This window comes from Pseudorasbora parva, chromosome 8, assembly GCF_024679245.1.
Source record: "Pseudorasbora parva isolate DD20220531a chromosome 8, ASM2467924v1, whole genome shotgun sequence".
Classification (NCBI taxonomy): Eukaryota; Metazoa; Chordata; class Actinopteri; order Cypriniformes; family Gobionidae; genus Pseudorasbora; species Pseudorasbora parva.
In genome coordinates this window covers 1,717,493-1,744,119 of record NC_090179.1, presented here as the reverse complement: position 1 = coordinate 1,744,119, position 26,627 = coordinate 1,717,493, and the positions used below count along the sequence as shown (strand labels likewise).

Below are 26,627 nucleotides of genomic sequence, written 5' to 3'. Positions count from 1 at the left end.
GACATCATAAAGCTTCTCAGTTAATCTCACATGTGTATGTCTCCTTAAATAACATGTACTGACCCGCTCAAGATAAACACAGAGTTCACCACGTTTTATTCTAAAAAATGTATTCTAGTAGACTAGACGCCTGCCCTAAACTGTATTCATTCTGGTCTTCCTTTTTCTCTACATTGTGAAAGGCTCTTAATGTTTCTGCCCAACACTAGCAATTTTTGGAGTACCCTCTGTTGACTTGTTTAATAACAGGCATGCTGAAATTATTGCTTTTGTTTCATTGGTCACCAGAAGATGAATATTGTTACATTGGAAATCCTCAGGATCCTTGGTTATGTGGGGATGTTTAGGGTGAACTAATGAACCTTTTGTAAAGTGTTTCTAAATAAAGGTTTATTTATTATCTTTAAGAAACATTTGGTTATAATTGAATTCATTTAAGGACAGACACGTTTTGTTTTCTATAAACCACTGTTGAATAAAAATAATTAAAAAGCAATTATACATATTCATATCATCGCCCTGCACTCCATCCCAGTAGGTGGCGGAATATGCACCACAAGCTGGTTTGCCAACAGCCATGAAACATCAGAAGAAGAAGAAGAAGAAGAAGAAGAAGAAGAAGAAGAACACAACACGTATGCGCAAGGGTGCTCTCGTGAACGCGCGTCTGTAAAGTGAAAGTAAGTTAGAGTTCTCCTGCCACCTCTTTAAGATGGAAAATGCTAATATCTTGTAATAGTTTGATCGAGGTGAGTTCATGTGTGTGACTTCCTCATATTAATATGAATCTCTGGAGGACATTTGACTGATTGTTTGTTCGATATTTAATTTTTAATATAATTTTTAATTCTTTAGTGTTTGATGATGTGTGTAATTCTTCAGAGGTTTAACAGCAGATGTGTGAACAGTGACTGAGCTTGAGTTCACACAGTCACACGATCCTTTTCCTCACACACTCCAGATATGTGCAGCTAAATGATGAAGGTTGTATAATTAAATCGTTTAATTCAGTGTATGATGTGTGTTCATTCAGAGTCAGTGGAGGAGCTCAGACTCATCAGATTCTCCTGCAGCTTCATCATGGCTGATCCACAACCATCCACAGATGGAGATTTCTCTCCAGGATGCAGGTACTTTCAACAAACACTGATACATATTGTGTTACATCACAGAAAAACACACACACACACACACACACACACACACACACACACACACACACACACACACACCACAGAAACAGTTTACAGAACAAATATTATTTTTTGCCGATATTTTTGTTTTAAAACTAACATGAAATATTAAATAAAAGATCATAGTTTCCTCAAAGTGCTTTTTAAGGAAAGAGGAATGTGTTTATATTAATATGGTTCACCTCATAAAGAATGATCCCAGTAATTAAACTGGATTAACCTGAATCTGTTCTCTGTTCCAGTTCAGTCCATCAGAAGAGCTCAACCCCAGAGTCCAGCTGTGTGTCCATGAAGAGTGACCAGTCTATGGATCCGCCAATGAAGTTTAAGAGCGGAGACAAACGGCCTGATCTCAGGTATATCATCTCTATTAAAGTTATGCTGATAGAATGATTTTTTTTTTAATTGGAAGCTACATTTATAAAACAGTCAGTCAGTCTAATACTAGAAATGACATCAAGTAAATGTAAGATGAGATATTTTCCACCTTTATATAATAGAATAGGTGTTAAATTGAGCAGATTGTTCTGTGGGAGTGGACTGTCTGTCAGAACAGCGATGTTTCATACCAAGAGTACCGTAACTAGAGTCCAGTAATGTGGTTTATCTGTAAAGCTCAGCAGAACATTGCTCTCTTAAGTCTGTTGAGCCTTCGTCCTCCATTACGTCATGTGATCGCGGCTGATGTTAGCCTGTGTTTTCAATTAGTTCGTTTTGAATTCCTAATCATTTATATCCTAATATGTGACCCTGGACCACAAAACCAGGCACGGTTATATTTTTAGCCATAACGAACAATACATTGTATGAGTCAAAATGATACTTTATGCCAAAAATCATTAGGATATTAAATAAAGATCATGTTCCATGAAGATATTGTGTAATTTTTCTACTGTAAGATTCTATCTATCTATCTATCTATCTATCTATCTATCTATCTATCTATCTATCTATCTATCTATCTATCTATCTATCTATGACATGCTTCTGTTGCGTTATTCTGACCCTCTAAAGAGTCTGCACACATTGAGTTTACAACAAAAACAGCACACATGTGAGAACGAAAAACAAGCATAGATTTCACGTGGCTTTTTTTGCTCCTAACTTTATGACAATAGCTCAGATCATAGATCATGGCACATCACCATTCCCAGCAGATTCTTATGATTCGCCTGAGGCCGTGGCGGTTTTCTCACCGCCGCCGTGTGTTGGTGATTTGCCTGGGTTTTCTGAGACTGCTGCCGGTCATCGAGCCGGGGTTGAATATGGCTCGGAGGCGCAATCGGAATGTCGCCGTGTGTCGGTGGGCAAAAAGGATTGTAAGATGGGGTGTTCCCGATCGATTGCCGGGCTTCATTAAAGGGTTAGTTCACCCAAAAATGAAATGTCTGTCATTAACTCCTCCCCCTAATGTCGCTCCACACCCGTAAGACCTCCGTTCATCTTCACACACAGTTTAAGATATTTTATATTTAGTCCGAGAGCGTATGCAAGTGTATGCACACTATACTGTCCATGTCCAGAAAGGGAATAAAAACATCATCACAGTAGTCCATATGAGACATCAGTGGGTTAATTAGAGTCTCTTGAAGCATCCAAAATACATTTGGGTCCAAAAATAACAAAAACTACGACTTTATTCAGCATTGTCTTCTCTTCCGGGTTTGTGTTCAATCCTCAAATAAAGATTCAAACGGTTATGAATCAGTTGCTGCGTCCCAATTCGCCTACTTATACTACGTCCTAAAAGTATGTACTCTTTTTGTGAAGAAAAGGTATACTTTTGAGTGTGTAGCAGAAAAGTATGCAAGCTTCGGGACTACTTCGCCATCTTTAACGGACTCTGTCGCTTAGTTACGTGCATCCCGTCACCGTTTATCTGCCCTGTCAATCATCGTCAGATCCGTCACCGTTCAAATCCTCCACATTCAGTTTAATCTCCTGCCGTATCGGAGAGAAATGTAGCCGCTCGTTGATCTGCCGTGTGTGGGTCTTTAATGCAGAGACTCTCCTCATGTGTTTGCAGTTTAAATATAATGATGCATTTAAAAGTTAAAGTCCAAACGTGTCATTACAGAAGTTCACTGTGCTGCTGCAGGTGAAATATAATGTGGACAACACTGAATAAATATATTTTTGTCAGGTTAAATATTGATAGTTGGTCACTCAAACCCCTTTATCTAAACTTCTCTACTTAACCATCGGACTCACATCCGTCATGTTTGTAGTTTTTTAACACTTTTTATCTGCGTTTGTAGTTCTAATCAAATCCTCGTCGCAATGGGTTGTGGGTAATATCAGCCGTTAGAGTGCCCATCGATCCATACTTCGAATTCGGACCGGAAATAATAAACCATCCGGGAATCTTTGGAATACTCTTTTCAACATACTACGATTTGGGACATACTAATTCTATTTTCGAATACTATTTAGGATGGATAGTATGTGAATTGGGACGCAGGGATAGAATCTATCAATGATTCGGATCGCGTGGCAAACTGCTGAAATCACGTGACACTGGCGATCCGAATCATGAATCGATTCACTGATTCATGACCGTTTGTTGTCCATGCTCAGTTGTCCATAATAATGCCAAGATACCTGCAACTGTCAACAATTTCTACTGGCCATCGATGGAGATAGGGTAGTGAGAGGTGGAGAGTTGTTGACGAGCGTGAATTTCTTTGTTTTTGTAACATTGAGGAGGAGAGGACTGTCTGTACACCATTGTGTAAAATGACCAACAGAGTGGTGATATGCTAACTGATTCTTTGCCGGTGAGGAGGGTGAGTATGACTGTGTCATCCGAGGGCTTTGGCAATTGTTAGTGTACAGTGTATAGAGAAAGGGACTGAGGACATAACCTGGAGGGGCTCCCGTGTTGACGGTTATGGTGGTGGATGTCGTGCTACCCACCCTTACCGCCTGTGATCTGTCATCTGAGGAAATCATCAATCCATTGAATGAAAAGAGGTGGTACATGAAGATGGTGGAGTTTGGTTATCGTGGTATGAAGATGAATTGCATTTAAGTCGGAGCTGAAGTCTATAAAAAGATTGGCATAATGGCCAGGGGAGTCCAGATGTTGGAGGAGAGTATGAAGGAGGGATGCAATGGTTAATGTCTCTCAATGAAAGCCAGTCTTTGCTAGGGTTGGGCATCGTTTTGATTTGAACGATTCTGATTCCGATTCCGATTCTTACTTTCAATTCCGGTTCTTTTCGATTCTCGATTCCGATTCTTTGAGGGGTGGAGTCAAAACATGTCACATCGATATTCAATGCTATTTTCAATACAACGGGGGAAAACGCTGCATATACTGTCAATTAGATATTTTTTATATTATTTTTTTTTTGTCTGTCTTTTGAAAGTCTAGGCAATCAAACATTTCTTCTGAAGAGATCACTTTATATGATAAAGCTTTTAAGCCTTTTCTCATATATAAACATTGATCAATTACTATTAAAATTATCTCACAAATATTTGTTAACTCAATGTATTTTTTACAACGGGGTAATTGTGTTGCAATAGTTTACACACAGCACAAGTAAGCTTGATTTTGAATGTTAAATTGAATAAACAAAGATACATATTACAAAAAATAGCACAAATAAATACAATAGAATAAAAGATATAAATGAAATAGACTGCTTTATTTTTTCAGGTAGGTCTAACATTCAGGTAAGAAACTGAATAAAAAAACGCAAAGTGGCTAAATAAATTTAAAATAACATTGGATAATGTTTTTTGCAAAAAATTAAATAGTTTCATATGAAACCATTAAAGTTGCACAAGTTGATCAGTCAAGAGCAGTGTGATCGTTTGTCTTTTTGTAGTTTGACTTTGAATAACAAATGACTGCGGTCCCTTTAAGAACTGGCGCACTCATGGATCCTGAAAACTGCTCCTGTTACTCATTCTTCATTTCTTCCTGAATTGTTTAAGACTGTGTTTACATACTGTTCAAAATGTGCACTGAGAATTAGTTTGAGTGTATTTGACCAATAATAAGCAGGAAAAAGAAGCACATATTTGCACTTGTATGTCAGAGGGGGCTTTATTACGGTGTGTGTGTGTGCGCGCTTCAGATGTGAGCCTGAAATCTGCAGGGATTCGTAGAATTATGTGCAATCCCGCGCGAAATTCAGACCGATCACACACACTAACACTAACACGCTGTCGCAAGGAAAAGTCCAGCAGAACGCGCGTCCGTCGTGTTCAGAGGTTAACCGGCTGAATGAGAATATGTGGCTGCGTGTCAACTCGCTGTCGGTCAGAGAGGAGAGGAGAGGAGAGCAGCTGGGATGGATTGTGTAGGCTGAGCAGGCTATCGTATCTTTTCAGATATTTCAGTATTGATATTTTTGACAACACTAGTAGCACTGTGCCGACCCAGGCTTTTTAAAAGTGAAATAAATCCACACTTCAGAGCCGCTTACCGGGCTTCCATGACTAAAAGAACAAGCGGGCGCGCAAGCACCGGAAATCACGTGGCCATGGAAACCAAAACTTGCGCGCTTGGAACCGAAGATCGGAACCGAAAATAAATTTTCTAAACGATTCCAATGGAATCGTTATTTTTTAAACGGTTCCAAGTTAGAACCGGTTCTCGATGCCCAACCCTAGTCTTTGCAATTGAAATGCTTGTTGTTTATTCTTGAGTTATGCTATAATATTAATATTGTGCTCTCCTAACAAACCATACATCAGTGGGTGTCACATGCCTGTCCTGTCTTGTGTAGCACATGGGTGTTTTGTTATTTTGACCTTGTGCTCGTGTCTCTGTATGATCCCTCCCCCTTGTTATCTGATTAGTGTTTGATTTCTCCCACCTGTTCCCTTTTGATTTCTCCCCTTTATAAGCTCCTTGTGTTTGTTAGTCTTTGTCGGGTAGAGAGAAATTTTAGATGTTTTTTAGAATGTGCAGAGACACAGGAAGAATAAAATATTTATTAGATTTTTCAAGGAAACTGGACTGGACAGAAAATATAGTGTGAAGGGAAGTTTATACAGTAGGTGGTGGTAAGGAATAGTGATGGCCAAATGAAGCGTTTCGAAGCATTATTGCTTTCTGATACAATTGTGTCAAATGGTTCATTACTCGAAGCTTCATTCAGATAGAAACTGCAGCACCATCTCCTGGTGAAGTAAATGTAATGCAACAAAGCTGACAACCATAAAATGCAAGTAGGCTTATGTTAACGCCCCGTTTATTACGTGTTTATGTAGGTGAATTTTACAGACACTGATGAATTTCATGTGTTCACCTTGATAATAAAACATTAAGCATGATTTGTGTGTGTAATTATTTCTTTAGACAAGGACAGAAGATCAGACCAGCTTTAAAAAGTTGGAAACCATCACAGAAATTCTAATGGTTTCTATTAAAATACCAATAGTTGGCTTTTACCATTTAAACCACTACAGATTTATGTATTTTTCGTGTGTGGGACATATTCCATTAGGATGTGATGCCCCCACCAATAGAACCCAACACATCTGAAGAGACCCACAGAGACCACTATAATTCCCATTACAACCAATACAATTCCCATGAAAGCCATTACATGCAATATAATTGCAGTAATGGTTTCTATAGTTTTTTTTTTTTTTTTAGCATGGCAGTATCATGTGTGAAAGCACATAATAAATACAGTCGGCAGGTTTCAAACCTGTCAACACTGATTGGGCTCTCAAAGCAGTCACTACAGGAGTGAAGCAGTGTGTTTGCTTCAGAAGGCATTTTCACGTGACTAGTGACGTAATGATACAAGCAGTGGTTCATTGCAAGGAGTGTTCAAGTTTGAAGCAAGCTTCGGAGCATCGGTGTCAGACGTAACATCACTAGTAATGCAACAAATTGGATGCTAGCTGCCGTAAAACCGTAAAAAAAAATCTGATTTCCTGATGGTACGTTTGTGGTTATATTTGTTATTTTTATTTGGTTTTGCCCCTTTGTGGGTTTTGTGTTGTGATTATGTTTCTCCTTTTTTGCACAAGAGTCTTCACCTCAGTTTCCTTTAAGTTTCACGTTACAATGGGAAGGATTTCAAAAAAATTACCCTTGTGATTGGTTTTGTGGTCTAGAGTCACATATTACCATTTTTCTCAGACACTTAGCAAATATTGAGCATGATTTAAAAAATGTTTAAAAAAGTTCATTTCTCAAAATAATTTTCATCAAAGTTTGAGACACAGTGAAACACCACCGAGTTACAGACGTTAAAGCAAAAGTGTTACAGCACTCACTGAACTATCCTAAGACAGAAGTTTCCAGTAAAAGTGCACAACTTGTATAAGTCTGTTCTTTTTTTCTTTTTTCTTTTTCTTAGTTTTAAAACCAGTTCAGTCCAGCAAAAGAGATCAAGACCAGAGCTCAGCTGTGTGTCTATGAAGAGTAACCAGTCTATGGATCCGCCACTAAAGTTTAAGAGAGACACAAGGCCTGATCTCAGGTACATCACTTCTGTAAAGGATATGCTTATAGTATTTGATTTTTATGAAGTTAATATTAAAATACATCAGTGTAATGAGTTCAGATCCTGTAAGTTTTAGTCTATTAATGATCATTGTGCTTTTGTGTGAAGCTCTATGTATTGTTAATACATTCACACACTGTAAAAGCTGTTGGTCTGTTAATCAGTTTATGACACAATTACATCAATATCAGTGTGTCTGATTATTTACCCTCTTCATTCTGATTTAAGGTCAAATCTTCAATCCAGACCAGTTAAAAACAAAACTGTGTTCATGCCTGTGATTCAAGCACAAGACTTTACTGAAAGCATTTATCCTGGTTTCAGGTAAACTGTATGACTTTTGTTGTTGTTTAATTTTAGGAGCTGCGATGATGTCACACATTTAAACACATGATTAATGATTGAAACCTCACAGAAACCTAATGATGTTTTGTGCCCCATAATTACAAACCCGATTCTAAAAAAGTTGGGACACTGTATAAATTGTGATTAAAAAAGAAATGCAATATTTTACAAATCTCATTATAAACTTATATTTTATTCACAATAGAATATAGATAACATATTAAATGTTGAAAGTGAGACGTTTTGAAATGTCATGCCAAATATTGGCTCATTTTGGATTTCATGAGAGCTACATATTCCAGAAAAGTTGGGACAGGTGGCAATAAGAGGCCATGAAATATAAATGTACATATAAGGAACAGCTGGAGGACCAATTTGCAACTTATTAGGTCAATTGGCAACATGATTGGGTATAAAAAGAGCCTCTCAGAGTGGCAGTGTCTCTCAGAAGCCAAGATGGGCAGAGGATCACCAATTCCCCCAATGCTGCGACAAACTAGCCTAGAAATCTAGACGCACACTAGAGGCAGCAAATTTAATTTGCCCGCAAGTGTCGTCTAGGAACTCTCAATACCCTTTTGAGCTGTATTCCTCACAATCTGGACGGGCCAATCACGTTGTGTATAGAGTCGGCGGAGGGGCCATAATGACGACGGCAGAGCCGCGTTTGCGTGCTTCTAGTAAACCCAGAAACTGGCGAACGGCGGTCTTTTGAATCAGCTTTGACCGCGACTCTGGAAGACTTGGAGTTAAGCTTTTCTCTGAGAAAAGAACAAAGAACGGCACTGAAGTCATTCTTAAAAAGGGAAGATGTGTTCGGCGTTTAGCTGACCGGATACGGTGAATGTTAAATCTATCAACAAGCTCTGCTTCGCCTTCGTTGCTCTGGTTGGTGTAGCGCTATCCTATCGCGTGAAGAGGGAGTTTGAAAGACAACTGTTTATCCCGCCCCTCGGATTGAGCCCTGTCTATGGTGAGTTTCCAGACCAAACATCTTGATGTGGGTCTGGCTTGTCAGGCTAGCGGCGAACAATAGTGGAGCAATATCAGAAAGGAGTTTCTCAGAGAAAAATTGCAAGGAGTTTGAAGTTATCATCATCTACAGTGCATAATATCATCCAAAGATTCAGAGAATCTGGAACAATCTCTGTGCGTAAGGGTCAAGAGCAGAAAACCAAACTGGATGCTGGTGATCTTCAGTCCTTAGACGGCACTGCACTACAACATCTTGGCTGCATAGAAGAAGGATCAGGGTACTGAAATGGCCAGCCTGCAGTCCAGATCTTTCACCCATAGAAAACATTTGGCGCATCATAAAGAGGAAGATGCGACAAAGAAGACCTAAGACAGTTGAGCAACTAGAAGCCTGTATTAGACAAGAATGGGGCAATATTTCTATTCCTAAACTTGAGCAACTGTCTCCTCAGTCCCCAGACGTTTGCAGACTGATATAAAAGAAGAGGTGATACCACACCGTGATAAAAATGGCCTTGTCCCAACTTTTTTGAGATGTGTTGACATTTACATTTATGCATTTAGCAGACAACGACTTACAACTCAGGAGTACAGGAAGCGATCTGTCATGAAGAGGCAAAGAAACGCAAAAAGTGCCCTAAATACCAAGATTTGGATACTACGCAGAGTAGCAAAAACCAGAAGAAGGGATGGAAAAAAGTAGTGGAGGAAGAGTTTAGTTTCTTTTATTTTATGATAAGATTAAGTGCTCATGGAAGAGATGAGTTTTTACCTATCTTTTGAATGAAGCGAGTGATTCGTATGGAGGATGGAAGATTGTTCCACCAATCAGGAACAATGAATGAGAGTTTCTGGAGAGGGATTTCATGCCTCTCGCTCGTTAGCTGAGTGAAGGCTTCCTCTGGGGGTGTAGACTAATAGGAGTGAGTCAAAGTATGCAGGTGCTGAGCTTGTTGATGCCATGACATTTTAAATAAACTTATTTTCCCCCATAAAATTATACATTTAAACATGTACAAAAAAGATTAAACACTTGCTTTGTCATCTATGTTGTATTCTAAAAATAAAATATTGAAATTTTAAACTTCCACATCATTGCATTCTGTTTTTATTCACAATTTTTACAGTGTCCCAACTTTTTTGGAATCGGGTTTGTACATCTATTTTGTGATCTGGGTATTTACTTCTCTAACTTGTGTAATAATCTGGTATTTTAATCTTACAGCCATGACTCTAACCCTGCTGAGGTCCTCGACACATTGAGATCAAATCTGAGGAAGAAGTTTGAGTGTTTGTGTGAGGGAATATCAAAGCAGGGAAACCCAACACTCCTGAATGAGATCTACACAGAGCTCTACATCACAGAGAGTGAAAGTGGAGAGATCAATAATGAGCATGAGGTGAGACAGATTGAGACACAGTCCAGGAGAGCAGAAACAGAGGACACAGCGATCAAATGCAGTGACATCTTTAGACCTTTACCTGGACAAGACAAACCCATCAGAACTGTGCTGACAAAGGGAGTCGCTGGCATTGGAAAAACAGTCTCTGTGCAGAAGTTCATCCTGGACTGGGCTGAAGGGAAACAGAATCAGGACGTCCAGCTCATATTTCCACTTCCTTTCAGAGAGCTCAACTTGATGAAGGACAAAACACTCAGTCTTTCAGAGCTTCTTCATGTCTTTTTCCCTGAAACCAAAGAAATGGAAATATCCAGTGATGAATATAAAGTGTTGTTCATCTTTGATGGTCTGGATGAGTGTCGTCTGTCTCTGGATTTTCAGAGCGATGTGAGGTTGTGTGATGTGACTGAATCAGCCTCAGTGGACGAGATGCTGACGAACCTCATTGCGGGGAATCTGCTTCCCTCGGCTCTCATCTGGATTACCTCCAGACCCGCAGCAGCTGATCTCGTCCCCTCTGAGTGTGTCCATCGAGTGACAGAGGTACGAGGCTTCAGTGACCCACAGAAGCAGGAATACTTCAGGAAAAGGATCAGTGATCAGAGTCTGGCCCAAAGGATCATCTCACACCTGAAGTCATCAAGGACCCTCTTTATTATGTGTCAGATCCCAGTGTTCTGCTGGATCTCAGCCACTGTTCTGGAGAAGATGTTGAGGAAAGCAGAGACTAGAGAGATTCCTAAGACTCTCACTCAAATGTACACACACTTCCTGATCCTTCAGACCAACATCAAACATGAGAAGGACTATGAGAAGAAAGTGACAGATGAAGACATGATTGTCAAACTGGGGAAACTGGCGTATCAGCAGCTTGTGAAAGGAAACCTGATCTTCTATGAGGAAGACCTGAGAGAGTGTGGCATTGATGTGACAGAAGCATCAGTGTACTCAGGATTGTGTACTCAGATCTTCAGAGAGGAGTTGGGCTTGAATCAGGGGAAAGTCTTCTGCTTTGTTCATCTGAGCCTTCAGGAACATCTAGCGGCGCTATATGTGCATCTCTCCTTTATAAACAAGAACATCAATGTGTTTGACCAGATTACCAAACCAACTAATGGAGACACAGCTTCACTATCTGATCTCCATCAGAGAGCTGTGGATGAGGCTTTAGACAGTAAAAATGGGCATCTGGACCTTTTCCTTCGTTTCCTTCTGGGTCTGTCAGTGAAGTCTAATCAGAGTCTCTTACAAGAACTAAAGACACAGACAGGAAACAGCTCTCACAACAATGAGAAAACAGTTGACTATATTAAAGGAAAGATCAGTGAGAATCCCTCTCCAAATAAATACATCAATCTGTTTCACTGTCTGAACGAACTGGGTGATCTTTCACTAGTGAACGAAGCTAAACCTCATACGATCTCCGGAGGATTACGTAATGTGAAACTCTCCTCATCTCAGTGGTCAGCTTTAGTTTTTGTGTTGTTGTCCTCAGAGCGGACGATGCAGGAGTTTTACCTGAAGAGTTTAATTGGAGATGAAAATGATGAGTGAGTAACACTAAGTTCAATCATTACAGTCTAAAACATTATGAACAAAGAGAAACACAGAGATCAGGGGTGTTTAAATCACAGGGCACAGATTGAATTCTGGGATATTGTTCATAATTTGCGGGTGTTTCTCAAACGGAGGCTGTGTTCTGTAGGCTGTGTTCTGTAGTTTAAAGGCTGCAGATCTCCACTGCCTCGTCATAAAGCGCCTCTGAAGGCCGTCTCAGTTTGAAGGATTCTTTGACGGAAGCCTTCGTTTTGCATCTTTAATTCAGCTCAATCACCCACAATCCTTTGCACGCATTCACATTCATGAAAAAGACCTGCTGGAAAATGAGTCGGCACTGAGCTTATCTGAATTCATTATGAAATGAAAGAGACAAATAATGTTTTCAGAGATGAAGGCACACGTTATCTTTTGCTTTGGTGTAAATTAATCACTCAACACTAAACTGCCAAAAATGTGAGCCACTGGAGACACAGATTGCCATCGAGTGTTAAAGCGCGAAAGGCGAAGCTTGAATTTACGGGTATGTCCCTCTTTGGCTAATGTACTGTCAAGATGGAGGGGCAACATGGCGACTGGCATTCGAACCCCTCACCCGTATGTATTTTCAATGGCATATTATAAACTTCCGAGAATACTTTATTACTTGAAAGAAGTAAGTATACATTAATGAGCACATATATTTTTGAAAGAACTAAGTGTAACTTTTTTAGTTTTTTCTTAGCTAAAAACAAAGTGTAGCTTTAATTAAAACAATATTTGGGGGGTATTTCTGTTTAGTAAAGAATTTTTGTATTATTAACTTATGATATTTATTATTATCTAGGCATGTCACAGTATCGGATTTTCATGTTGCGATTAATTGCTTAAGCTTTTATGATGGTCTACGATATTATCACGATATTGAAATATTTTGCAAAAAAGTTTGTTATACTATAACAGGTTTAATAACTTTCTTATAACAAACTGAAATGAAAATGTAAATACAATAAAGCAATACACAAAAAATGTATAAAGTACACAAAAAATTAAAACAGATTAAAGTGCAAAACAATTACAAAGAACAATATGTATCACTTTACAATAAGGTCTCAATAGTTAATGAATTAACATTAACAAACAGCGAATAGCTACGTTTTTACAGAAGTTATTCTTCTTTGATAACACTAGTTAAAAAAGCTACTGTTAGCTCAGATCCATTAAACAATACATTTACAACTTTTTATTTTAATAATGTGTTATTAAATGCTAAAATTTACATTTAACTTAATTAATAAATGCTTTAGAGGGATTTTTCATTGTCAGTTTGTTAATCAATGAACTAATGTTAAATAATAGAGTCTTATTGTAAAATGAGTGACTGAACAATAAGGAATCAGAACATATTAAAACATATTAAAAAAATACTTTCAGGCACTGCGTAATATCATTGCGCCGCTGAACCCATGGTACGACCGCAAAGTTTCATCATTCTTACGCAGGAATGAGAAAATAGGTCCTATCTATATCTGTATAAAAGTCTAAACTTTTAATTTTCCATTGGTCTTAGTACACAGTGTAAGTGCAGAATAGTCAAGTTTTAAATAGGAAAAATATTATCTTTGAAAAAGTAAAGTCTTTGGTAATTTTTGAGACCGATGCTAATGGACTGATATGATTCAATGATGTATGCTAAGCTATGCTAAAAGTGGTACCGCCAGATACAGAGATCGGCTGAATGGATTCAAAAACGTTAAAACTCAACTGTATAACTCTAAGGGACTTGGAAAATGAGCCTATTTTCAAAAAAAAGTGGAGTGTTCCTTTAAGTATTTGTGGATCTGATGAGCACTGTAGCGAATACAGAAATCTGAGCGGCTGTGTGTTTAGTAGCGTGAGTCTGCTTTGTTTATGAGGATTGCCAGGGAAGCAGCTGGATATCTGCTCTAGCATCAGCGCCCTCTGCTGTCAGAGAGTGAATGGGCGTCTCCTTCACTCCTCCCGCCATGCGTTGCTCATGCATGTTGGGTCTGTTTACATCAGTGCGCGTTCTTATTTGATGTGTTGTTCATTTTAAATGGTTGATGGGTAAATTTCTTAAAATGCACTCAAAAATCTGAATAATTCATAATAAATAATTATTCACTGTATATTGAAGTGCCCACGATAACAATATTGTGCACGTTCATTATTGTGATATATCATATTACAGTTTATGGCACATGTCTCTTATTATCATTAATAATTAACTTTTTTTTTCAAACAGTGGCACAGTAAACACACCAGATGAAGTTCTTCAGAAGCTGCTGCCTGTGGTTACAGCAACTAGATCAGCTCGGTAAGTAACACTGATATTGCATATAAGCGCAATATCAAGCAAAGTTTCTCACAGCGCATATCCTGTGCAATAAAGCATTCGAATGTCAATGTGATTCGAATCAACCTTTCTGAACGTTGTGAAATATAATTTTATGGTTTGTGTGAGAGAGAGAGAGAGAGAGAGAGAGAGAGAGAGAGAGAGAGAGGGAGAAGGAGAGACGGAGCAGTGTAGGATATCTGAACCACAGCCAATCAGAGGCAAGGACCCGCCCCATCTCTGTCTCTTAGACCATTATATGAAACAATAGTGTTATTTTCTGTCAAAGGAGAGGCAGCGGATGCAAGGGAGTTAGGTGCACCAGTGTGACCTAGGTAAAAACGTAGTTGCACCCTTATAAATTCTAGTGAAGCGTGTCATTGTTCTCTACAGGTTGATGAGTTGTGGTGTCACGGATAAAGGTTGTCCTGCTCTGGCTTCAGCTCTAAGATCAAACCCCTCACACCTGAGAAAACTGTATCTGGATGGAAATAATCTAGGAGATTCAGGAGTGAAGCTGCTCTCTGATATACTGGCGAATCCTCACTGTAAACTGGAGGTACTGAGGTAAGATCATATCTACTATAGAGACTCTGAGTGAATAAGGAATAATACAGTATTGTAGATATTTTATAGGAAAGCAGATGAGCCCATATCAAAGCAATTAAATATGTGTGTAGGGTGCAAGGTTGGGAGAGGTGGATTGTTATTACTCTTTGTTTATGGCAAACTAAGGCTCCGTTTACACTTGGCATTAATATTCAAACTATATCCAGATGTTATCAAAATACACATTGAAAAGACCAATGTAAATACGGTCTTAAAAATAGTTACCATGGTAACTTACTCTGTGAACCAAACCTGGTAAATGCAGCCTAAGTGTGAGTACAGATTTGGCTTTTGCAAATCACTAAACCTGCCTGTGTTTTATTAATAATAATGAATTGTGTCTTTTCATATTCTGGGCTCATCTGCTTTTCTGTAGGCTATAGCATGCAATTAGTATGGTGTTTACTGAGTTTGGGGTTTTATAATCACTGTCTTAAGCTGGTCACACACTTAACGACTGTTACTGTTATTGCTTTACATAGAAATTAATTAAATAGTGATAATAAATGCACCAGAAATAATATCTTTACTGTTGTAAAGATAATGAAAAAATAAAATAAAATGGTCAAATACACAATATTGGTCTGAAATAAAAATAAACAACAGCAAAATAAATAGACAGAATGATATCTCCAATTACATTCAGTCTCTACATAAAACATTCTTTAGTTTACAAAATCTACGTACATGTACAATCTTATTTAGATAACCTCGCCTTCATTTCTTTCTCAAACCCGTTCATAACATCCATTTCAATCACTATTCCCTGATTTTTACTCAAGAACCTTCTTGTTAAACACACTCAATCTCAGCACAGTCATGCCTTTGATGCATGAAAAACAAGATGAATTCATCCTTTACATGTTTACATATTTATCTTTACATGTAATGTAATATATAAAAACTGATATTATAGTTGAATAATATATAAGCTATCCTACTTACACTCACACAAACACTTACACACAAATAACATGGTCAATTTCACTTACATCAAACATGTTTTTATTATTATAACGAAGTCTCTATTGATCTGATAGAGTGAAAAGTGTATCATTGTTCTCTACAGGTTGTGGATGTGTGGTTTCACAGATGTAAGTTGTGCTGCCCTGGCTTCAGCTCTGAGATCAAACCCCTCACACCTGAAAGAACTGGATCTGTCTGGAAATAACCTAGGAGATTCAGGAGTGAAGCTGATCTCTGCTGTACTGGATAATCCTCACTGTAAGCTGGAGAAACTGAGGTAAGATCATCTCTACCATAAAGATTCAGAGTGAATAAAGATTAATATGTAGACATTGTACATTAAAGCAGATGAGCACACTACATGATTATAGTGGCCAAATAATGGTAACAGTATATCGCCATCTTATTTCCGCAGCCAACGTCTGCGGAAATCTTGAAAAAAAATATGCTATCATGCTATTAATTTAATTTTATTTAGTTTTTTGAAGAATCACACCATTGCATACAGAAGGAACAATTGCTCTTAATGGTGTCCAGTTTGAAATAACAGCAACAATTTATCAGAATTATACAGTAACAAAGCATCTATAAATCATTTACAAACTATAGTTAATTAATAGTTAATAAACTTTAGATATTATTAATAGACTATAAACAAATAGTGAGTTCTTAATTCATTGTCACTGTAATTAACAGTGTCATTGTGTAATGTGTAGTGTTACTTTTCTCGCTTTTTAGTAATGAACAACCTGCTTAAAGTGAATGTACATAATCTTGTATCTCAGGCTAAATCACTAAGGCCCCGTTTACACATACATGGTTATTTAAAAACAGAAACATTTCCCTTAGTTTACACGCAAACTGAGAATTCACCTCTGAAAACGAGTCTTTCTAAAAACTCCGGCCAGAGTGAAGATTCTGTGTTTTGTTTACAAACACAGCTGCTACAATATGTCAAGGAGCAGAGACTAATAAGTAGGGGTGTAACGATATATCGCAATATAAAAATGTGACTATATGTATTGTTGATCGAAACGATATGATTCGCGATATATAGTTGTTTTATCCAAAGCTCAACTTGTTGTAGTAGACCTATTTATAAGGGATAATTCACCCAAACACAAATAAACAAATGTAGGCTACCACAAATGTAAATTCTGTCATTTGTAGCTAGTCACCATCATGTCGTTTTTCGTTTAACTTCCAAACACAAATGGAGATATTCTTCATGAAACCTGGGGGATTTCTATTCCTCCATTTTTAAAGTCCAGTCCTCTCAAACTTAAAAGATGGAAAAAATGCCAAAAAGGCATCGTAAAAATTAGGTAAAAATAACCAATCGAATAACTTAAAAAATAACTAACATTTATATATATAAATAAATAAATAAATAAATATATATATATATATATCAGTCAACGAGAGAGACGAGGAAAACAAAAAATCATGCAAATGGCAATTATCGCGGCCGGTAAAATTATCAAGCTCATCTTTTTATCATGCGATTAATTGATTTATCAATTAATCTATATATCAATTTGATATATATATTGCGACAGGCCTATGTATATCTATATCGGGATACATATCGTATCGTGAGTTCAGTATCGAGATACACTCATGTCACGATTCGATATGTATCGTATTACATGCCTACTAAGTGCTTGGAAGTCAGCAATTTTGCAACAACTTCTTGTCATGGTTGGTAAATCCGCGGTCTCGTTCTAGTCTTGTGTGGTGCAGGTGTATGTTGTGTGGGTGTGTCTCGTTACATTGTTTGGCCATGGCAGGCGTGGTCGCTCATTATACTGATCAGCAGCAGCTGCACTTCATCATCACCAGCCTACTTAATGCCTTCTCTCCCTCTCCATGTTGTCAGATCGTTGTTTGAGTTCCCCGTGTCGCGTGCCTGTTCCCTGTTCCTCGTGTTTCCTGTGTACTGGACTCTGGACACTTCTGGTCTGTGTTCCCGCTCTACTGCCTTCGTGCAGAAGCATTATGCAACGATCTTTCATTACTCTTGAGTATCTGTTCATTAAACATTGCTTTTTGCTTTGCATTTGCATTTCTTTGCCTCTACGTCGTGCATTAAAATCCTTAAATGCATGGCTAGCCGTGAACTATCCCTTACTTATCAAACTGCCAACTTCAGTGTAGGTTTAAGCCTTGTTTATACTCGGCGTGTCCGCTAAAGCGCGAGGGTGCCTGCGGCAAAAATAACGTCAATGCGGAGTGTGCGAGACCCCGTTTTGCTTGACGGTGTGCACGTCCAAATTTTTTATTTTTCGTGCGGCTCCACAACCGAAGAAGCACAAATTCCAGACGAATCTGGCTGAGCATGACTTCTCCTCACACCGGCACCCAGTCTGTGTGTCGAGTATAAATATCTCCCAATAAACATCAGACACGAGGAAAACAAACAAGCATGCAAATGGCAATTATCGAGGCCAGAAAAGTTATCGAGCTCATTATTTTTTTATTGTGCGATTAATTGATTTAATGACTATCACGACAGGCCTTACTCTAACACACACGCCACAAACACACAAAAAAAACTAACACACACAGGGGTATTTGAATGGATTTCATTTTTGCAGCATTATATTATTTAAGTGGTTATGTTTAGCTTTGGAGATAGACTTAATGGGCCTCATTCATGAAACAAGCAGAATAACTTTGTGGAAATTGTTCGTAAAGTCGCTCTGGCGTAAATCTTAGCAAATTCACAATTTTTTTTCATATTTTCAAAATCTTAGTTGGTGCATTCTATGGTCTAATGTAGTCAAACTGATGACTGCATTTTGATTCACTATGTACCATTGTAATATTTGAGAGTTGCCCCATCTTTAAAAAATAAAATAAAAATAATAATAAAAAAAAATATATACTGTTCAACGCTGGGTAATAGGCATTGCTCGTCACTTTCTACCAGGCTGTCTACTCACAGTGGACCACTACGCCGACCAAACATCCAACAACAATAATGGAGAAGTTAATACTGCTTTTTACTGCATTTTTTATGTTCAGTAATATTCTTCAAAGATACTAGTAACGCATATATCATAGAAACCAATGTATCTCGGCTGGAAAAACACTGCACTTTCAAAGCGTTTTCAAGCTCCACCAGCTGGCTGTTTTCAGAAAAGCACCAGGTGTTTTTTAGTTTTGTTTTTTTAGCATATGGTCAATTAGTCTCTTTAGCATTTATGCAAAATACTGAAGCCTGAACAAAGAATTCCAGAAGTTTCCACCGCGTTCCTGGCCATGTAATTTGCAGTTGTAACTCATGGGCGGGGGTTATGCTTATTATGAATGAGCGTAAACACGTATCCTATTTACGGATGTTTGGAATTCATTAATATACACACGTTTAACTACCGAATCCATGGTATACAATAGGTCTGTCATTTAAAAAAAAAAATCTAATTCGAACGGATATCAAATATCAACTAATGTATTTGAATATCTACGACCCCATAAAAAAAAAAAAAAAAACGGACACCGCCGTAACGGAGATTCAATCACAAATGCAATAACAGTCTGACAGTCATAAATAGGACTCAGGCCACAGCCTGTATGGAAAAATAAATTGTTAACTTGATGTTTGAAACAGCAGCTTATCAACATAAGTGTAAATTAAGATATGAAGTGCCACTATATGCAATCATCACAGCTTTCAGTTTGTCTACCGCATCAGATGTCGACGCCGTCCTCTCCAGCAGCTGGAATTTGTTTACGGATGCCATAGCAACTCTCAACGGCCAGGACTTACGGTTTTATAAAAGCTATTTATTTGTTGTAAACTGTAATCACCTCAGAAAAAAATTAATTCTAATGTCAGGCGCAGTTTAAGTAGTTGATTGTTTGCTAGGTTTAGGGACAGTGTCATTATGCCAAAATTATCTTTATAAATTCTTACGAAATAAAAAGTTTATCCCTCAGAAAAATTTACTTTCCTCTCTTGTCAACATGCTTGGTGCATGTGAGCACGGCGTGTGCTCTTCAGTGGTGAAAGCGTGCTGTGTACGTCATATAAGGACGCACACTCAAAGTAATCCGGTCAGGTCGTTTAAATGGTGAAATGTTTCGTTTGATCGATTCATGAAACGGTTTATCCCACCCAGTGGCGTAACTTTGTTTTAAAAAGTGGGTGGGACATAAATTGCGTATCATATGCACGCAAAAAACTGCTATATGCACGTCAAAGCTCATTTTGACGTGTGAGGGGCAATCAAACGTCAAAATGAGCTTTGGCGTGCATGGTAGGCAGTTTTTCGCGTGCATATGATACGCACTATATGGCGTATTAAGGGGGGTTGCATTGCTGATACAATGTTATATCAGATGTAAAATGTGTACAATAACAATTGCAGAAAAATTAATATTAAGATGTCCGGAAATCAATTAAATAGTTCATTTGATGATATAGATATTGTTTAATTATAGCATTTAAAAACAATATAGCGTTGTGCCAATAATTTTCACGTGAATAAAGGCATATAGATTTGCACACTTTGCTTAATCCCTGCTCTAGTCTGTTAAACTTGTTAGAAGTTCTTGTTTCTAATCTGCCCTCGCAGTCTATTTTTTCTTCCATCAAAACCGAATATCATCAGTAGCCTACATCAAGAGCAGGGACAGTTTTTGTGCATTTTGTTTCGTGATCTGACCGGAACAAACAGAAAGTCTCTGCAACGGCGTTAAGCGTTAGATTAAAGCGCTCGTCTGTGTGAAGACTGCACGAGCCGCGAGAGAAATCTGCTCCACTGATAACAGCGGCAACGAGCGATCGCCTCTTATTTAACAAACGAATGAAATTATACTCTTCTAGTTAACCAGAGATGTTTTGTTTGTATTAGGTTAATCCGTGAAGCAAGATGTTTTATAAAAAGTGGTGGGGACATGTCCCACCCTTCCCACCCGTAAATTACGCCTATGATCCCACCCATCTCAAAACGATTACAATTTCATTCCGTTTGGGCATTTTGATTACGATTGAGGTGTTTATATGGAGCATTTTCATTCAGATTGGACTTTTAAACCGATTACAGTGCTCCATGTAAACGCACTGAACAAAAATTGCGCTAAATGGCACTTTAAAAACCGGATAGCCTTTTTATAGTTCAATAACGGATATTTCACGTCATGTTCGAATGCATATTCGAATATCGAATAAAAAGTGACAGCCCTAGTTTACAAAGCATTTGTGAATCTGTTGGAGAGTTTTCATAAAGGTCCATTTTACGTGCAAATGACTCAGAATTTGCTCATATATTTAGGAAAGTTTCATGAATGATGCTTATTTTTTGTCCTTGTTCTCTCCAGGTTGTGGAAGAGTGGTATCACAGATGAAAGTTGTGCTGTTCTGGCTTCAGCTCTGAGATCAAACCACTCACACCTGAGAGAGCTGGATCTGACTGGGAATAAATTGAGAGACTCAGGAGTGAAGATGCTCTCTGATCTGAGGGATGATCCACATTATAAACTGGAGACACTATGGTAACAATAGTTTATAACATTTTCCATCATCATATTTTCATTTGAAGTTCAAATGGCTGCTTTGCTCTCTAGAAATAAAAGAAAATTGTATGCGTGTGTGAATGTTTAGATCATTAGATAATGAGTCTTAAATTCAACACAAATTTGTGTTTGTTATTAACTGATATTACATTTGTAATGGAGATTAATGATCATTTCTGCTGGTTCTGTATCAGCTGTCCATTGTGTGAAAGTGACCTTTCATGACCTTTTGATTTTGTAAAGTGACTTTGAGCTTTAGATAGAAGTTATATTATCATGCTTGAGAATTAATTCATATAGCTTATCTGGTTAGTGCAAAGTTTCTTATGAAAAGATGTGACAGACGTAATGTCTCATACTGCATAAGTAACTGTGTGTTTTATTTTAGGGTTGGCTTTGTGTTTGATCTGTCTGATGGTGAATAATTATCCACTACAGAGACTCTGTCAACAGAGACTGAAGATACAGTGACTTCACTGCTATAAATGAAGACTTCATTTAGATTTTAACGATCCTCTGATAGACCTGATGAGGCAGCAGTGAAACACCTTTTATTTCACAGGAGCAAATCACAGTTTCTCATCCATTTTATTTGTATAAACGAACAGTATAAGTAAAAAAGGTTGGAGTTTTGTTAGAGAGAGAGCCTGAATATGTTTGTGTTTGTGTTGGACCAGCAGAGGTAGACACAGACTAATGAAAGTTTAATTTTCATAATTATGGAGTAAAAAAAGTTTAAGCTCACTTTAGGAAAATAAACAATGGAAGCTTGAGTGTGTAATCATGTTTAATAATAATGTTTGTAAGCCCCTCCCCCTCTCTGTCTAATGAACACACACACACACTCATAGCTACAATAAAGTACGGAATGAGAAAGGAATCTTTTTTAACATTAAAGCACTCAAAGAGCCGCTGGTCAGGCCTGAGCACAGGTGAGTCTCTCTCTCTCTCTCTCTCTCTCTCTCTCTCTCTCTCTCTCTCTCTCTCTCTCTCTCTCTCTCTCTCTCTCTCTCTCTCTCTCTCTCTCTCTCTCTCTCTCTCTCTCTCTCTCTCTCTCTCTCTCTCTCTCTCTCTCTCTCTCTCACACACACACATCGTTGACATGGGCCTGGCAGTTTTTACCCACCGTTCATGACCCCCACAGTTTTGAAAAGACAGGTATAAACCGTCTGCGTTAATATCGTAATTGTTGTTTAAACGATGTGCAATCTGACATTATCAATGTCCCTTATGAACACACACACACCCAAAGACCCCTCATTTATCAATCTTGCGTAGAAACTGGCGTATATGTTGGCGTAAGATAATGCTTACACTCCTCTCACCGCCTGATTTATGAAGATGTGCGCACCTCTGCAATCCAGGTGTACGCAATGCCTGCCCTTGATAAATGCGGCGGCTGAAAACGATCGTCATTAGAATAACACGCCCCTATATATTCAAGTCTCCGCCTCCCGCACGCCCTCATTTTACGCCATGGACACACGGAAGACGGCAAAGAAGCGAAACTTCTCCGACGTGGAGATCGGGCGCGCTCAATCATCTCACTAGTCCACTAGTCAGAGCACTGATTAGGACATAAGTCAATGGGCTGATCCCTGATCAGTGCCCTGACTAGTGGACTAGTGAGATGATTGAGACGCGCCCATCGAGACCATCACCAGGGAAGTGAAAAAAAACCCCGAAATTGTTTTATTTAAAAGTATAAAGAGTGGGAATAAAGGCGTCCACAAAAACAAAATAAGGCACCCCCCCCCCCCCCCCCCCCCAAAAAAAAACCAAAAAACAAATATGGACCCAAATTACGAGTACTGTTAATAGTGTGGAGGTTGAGAAGCGCACTCCAGCAGTTTAAACAGCTGTTTGGATGATAATTACCATCACAATGCATTATTTTACGGCACGTTTTGAAACAATTAGCATTTAATTTCGTATCACGGCATGTATTGGGGTGTACGACAGTGATGATGATGTGATGTGGAGTAGCCTACCATTCATTCACATTAATAACTGCATGACAATTTGTAAGATTCTTTTTATTATGATTTTTTATTATTAATGACACTTATTGTTATTTAGAAGAAGAATGCTGTTATTATTTATTTTATTATTATTATTTAAAAGAAGAAGAATGTAATTTGTATTATTTTGTCAGTCTGAATTATTCAGTCCCAGTCAGTGCGCAGCTGCCGCGCAGGCTCGCAACTGGAGGAATACATGCCTCTAGTGGTGGAAATTTTGATTCTTTTAAGAGTCGTTCAGTTTCAGTTCGTTCACCAAAATGATTCGTTCATTGATTCGTTCAGTAACATTTTTAAAAAAATATTACATAAATATGACTGCAGGTGACGAAAAAGAGTGTTTTATGTGTAATGTCTTAAGTCAACGAACGTATTTACTTATTTTACTTACTTATTTAAAAACTGATTTGGCTTTATTAAAATGTACATAATCTACTCATTAAATAAAATAAGTCTAAATAAGTGGTTCAAGGGACCAAAGCATGTTTTCTTGCATGATTAACATTTAATTGTTTGGTCAGACATTTAGGCATTCATATATCTGGGATTATGGTAAACATGGGGTTATAAACATGAGGTTTGTCTATAACTGTGCTTTGCATCCGCTTTCTGCTGATTGCTGAACGACACTGACACGCAAGCTAAATGACGAGGTAGCCTAGTTCGTTCACAAACTAGATCTCTCTCTCTCGTTCAGAGCTGGTTCATTTCGTTCACGAACGAGATCTCTCTCTCGTTCAGACTCAAAACAGCAACTCGGTCAGTGAAGTTCGTTCAGTAGCTCAGAATGCCATTTACTGACGTGACACACGAGATCTTTTAAACCATAGGCCACTGTCACATTTTTTATTTGTTTTACAGTTTTTAGAGAAGTGCATGACATGACTCAAACGTAATGAAGAAAACGGTTCAAACATAAAATAAAATACAAACACACTTTACTCTGTAGTAATCATTTAACCATCAGCCTGCATTATTACACTGTTTTCATTACAGTGGTAAAGTGTACATTTCTTTCTTTGCTGCAAATATGACACCTACACGAGCCGAGCTGTTCGCTACCAGTATCCTTCAACATCTGGTTAATTTCGTTCACGAACGAACGACATGTAGCCTACAATTCGTTCACGAACGGCATTTCTCGTTCAGAGTCAGACTCAAACAGTAGTATATTCCTGCACAACCGGAGGCTGCAGTTTCAGGACCCCAGTATAAGGACCGCAATTCTAGGACCTGCGTTTTTTGTGACAGCGCCACCTACAGAACTGGATGATATAGCGGTGTGCTGCAGCTTCAGGACCTCAGTTCTACGACCCAGGTGGTTTAGTTAGTAGCCTACATAGTATCAAGATATTTAATCTCAGGGGTATATTTTATGTGATTTGTTTTAATTCAAAATGCATCAGAGGTTAATTACAAAGTGTGTAATACCTGCTTTGATGCACAATTTTAAATTTAAACATTAATTTACACAAAATAAATTTTAAAATGTATATCAATCTTTAAAAAAAGTTGAGTACCTTAAAATCTTACTGTATATAATAAAATAAATACAGTATTTATTAATAAAAGGAATCAGCATATGCAGTCACTAAATTACAGTCAGATATTTTAAAGATTTTATAGAGGCAAGACAAGACTCAAGAATGATTGAAGAATATATATTTGTCATTTTTGCAATAACAACAGCACCAAAAAGACCCCTTTTCTCATCTGTTGCTGCACAGACAGAATGGCTGTGTATATATATAATGATTTAAGTTAACACTTGTGCACTGTTGGAGTTGTAGAGGGAGAAAGCCAAACAGAATATTAATGTTACTGATGTCTAATTCCAAACTCCAAATGTGTAAGTATATAAGAGCAATATCCACCAATTGAGACCATGGTACTTTACAGTTGAAGCTGCATATAGCATAAGGCAACTACTGTAAACATTTCCTATAAATTTGACTAAGCTGGATGGCGACTGACAGTTATTATACTAATCTGGTGAACATAGTAATTTTGATAAATGAGCCACGGCACAAAATGAACTGTAGATGATAACATAAATTTAATAAAAAACTGCACAAATTATAAAAACCAGCAAGTGTTACAGAGATGAATACAAATATATATTGTTATAATACCCTTCTATTTTGAAGCGCTCCATCAGAAGAAGACACCACCACTTTCTAATGAAAGGCATGTCCATCTGAAAGATGTGTGACATTGACAGATAAGCATATACTTGGCAAAAAAAAAAAAAAAATCAACAACAAAAAAACACTGAGACTTTACCATTAACATGAAAATCCCGCAGTCATTTCCACAGCGATGGCGTGGCAATCCCTAAAAGCAAAAAAAAAAAAAAAGGTAACACATGTCAAAAGCCATTGCCATCTCGGTTACATTATGAAATCTACATGATATGCAGAATGGAATATAATAATATTTGTTTGGAGTAGCTAAATATGCGTTTATTAATCACTGCATATTATGCCCAGTCTTTTCAGTCCAGCTCCAAGGATAACAAAAAAAATTGTGCAAGATTCATACAGAAAAATTATTATTATTTTTTTAATTAAAGGATTAATTTTAATATTTTTAATCATGGCCACGCCACAATCAAGAACATCATAGTAATTAATAAAACTAGCATACAAATTCTTAATTCGTGTGAATTTATTCTTAATTCATAGTTAGCAGCTCACTTTAGTACATTTTGTTTCGTTTAAACATTATAAAATAAAACTTGATTGAATATCGGTACTCACAGTCTGATCGGTGTCCATCGTCCATCTTAAATTAGTGTTTTGGTGATTCAATTCTGTAGGTGGTGCTGTCACAAAAATCTAGGGTCCTAGAACTGCGGTCTTAGAACTGGGGTCCTGAAACTGCAGCCTCCGGTTGTGCAGGAATACCCTTCTCGACTCAAAGCCTCTCGGTCAGTAAAGGGCGTATTCGTTCACTGAATTCAACAAATCACATGCTCCGTCACATCTCATACTCGAACGCTATTGGCTTGAGGTTTTGTCATTCTTTGACAGAATGAACCAGTTGACAGAGCTGTGCATGCGCTCGCTGCTAATAGCGCCACGCTGCGGTGGAGGGAGGAATTTCAGTGAACGAGAAACATTAGTCGGTAGACTACATGAATGAGAACTATTCGTTCACCTAAAAGATTCGTTCAAAAAGAACGATTCGTTCACGACCTAACATCACTACATGCCTCAAATGCT

The 26,627-nt window shown here is 37.9% G+C and overlaps 1 protein-coding gene across 3 annotated transcripts; it reads left to right on the top strand.

Moving 5' to 3' along the window:
* Positions 1-569: 569 nt before the first annotated feature.
* Positions 570-22,166, top strand: LOC137084027 (NLR family CARD domain-containing protein 3-like). Of its 3 annotated transcripts, XR_010906680.1 has the most exons (12): positions 655-749; positions 1,034-1,130; positions 1,436-1,549; positions 7,526-7,648; positions 7,901-7,996; positions 10,218-11,945; positions 14,198-14,269; positions 14,681-14,854; positions 15,966-16,139; positions 17,742-17,821; positions 21,188-21,361; positions 21,771-22,166. XR_010906680.1 is itself a non-coding variant. In XM_067449935.1 (11 exons), the coding sequence occupies exons 2-11, from the start codon at positions 1,081-1,083 to the stop codon at positions 21,805-21,807; spliced, it is 2,742 nt and encodes a 913-aa protein (XP_067306036.1). In that variant the 5' UTR covers positions 570-680; positions 1,034-1,080; the 3' UTR covers positions 21,808-22,166. The 3 variants fall into 3 exon arrangements, 2 of the variants coding, with proteins under 2 accessions (XP_067306036.1, XP_067306035.1); XM_067449935.1 differs by lacking the exon at positions 17,742-17,821 and having other exon boundaries at positions 570-680; XM_067449934.1 differs by lacking the exon at positions 17,742-17,821.
* The last annotated feature ends 4,461 nt before the right edge of the window (positions 22,167-26,627 follow it).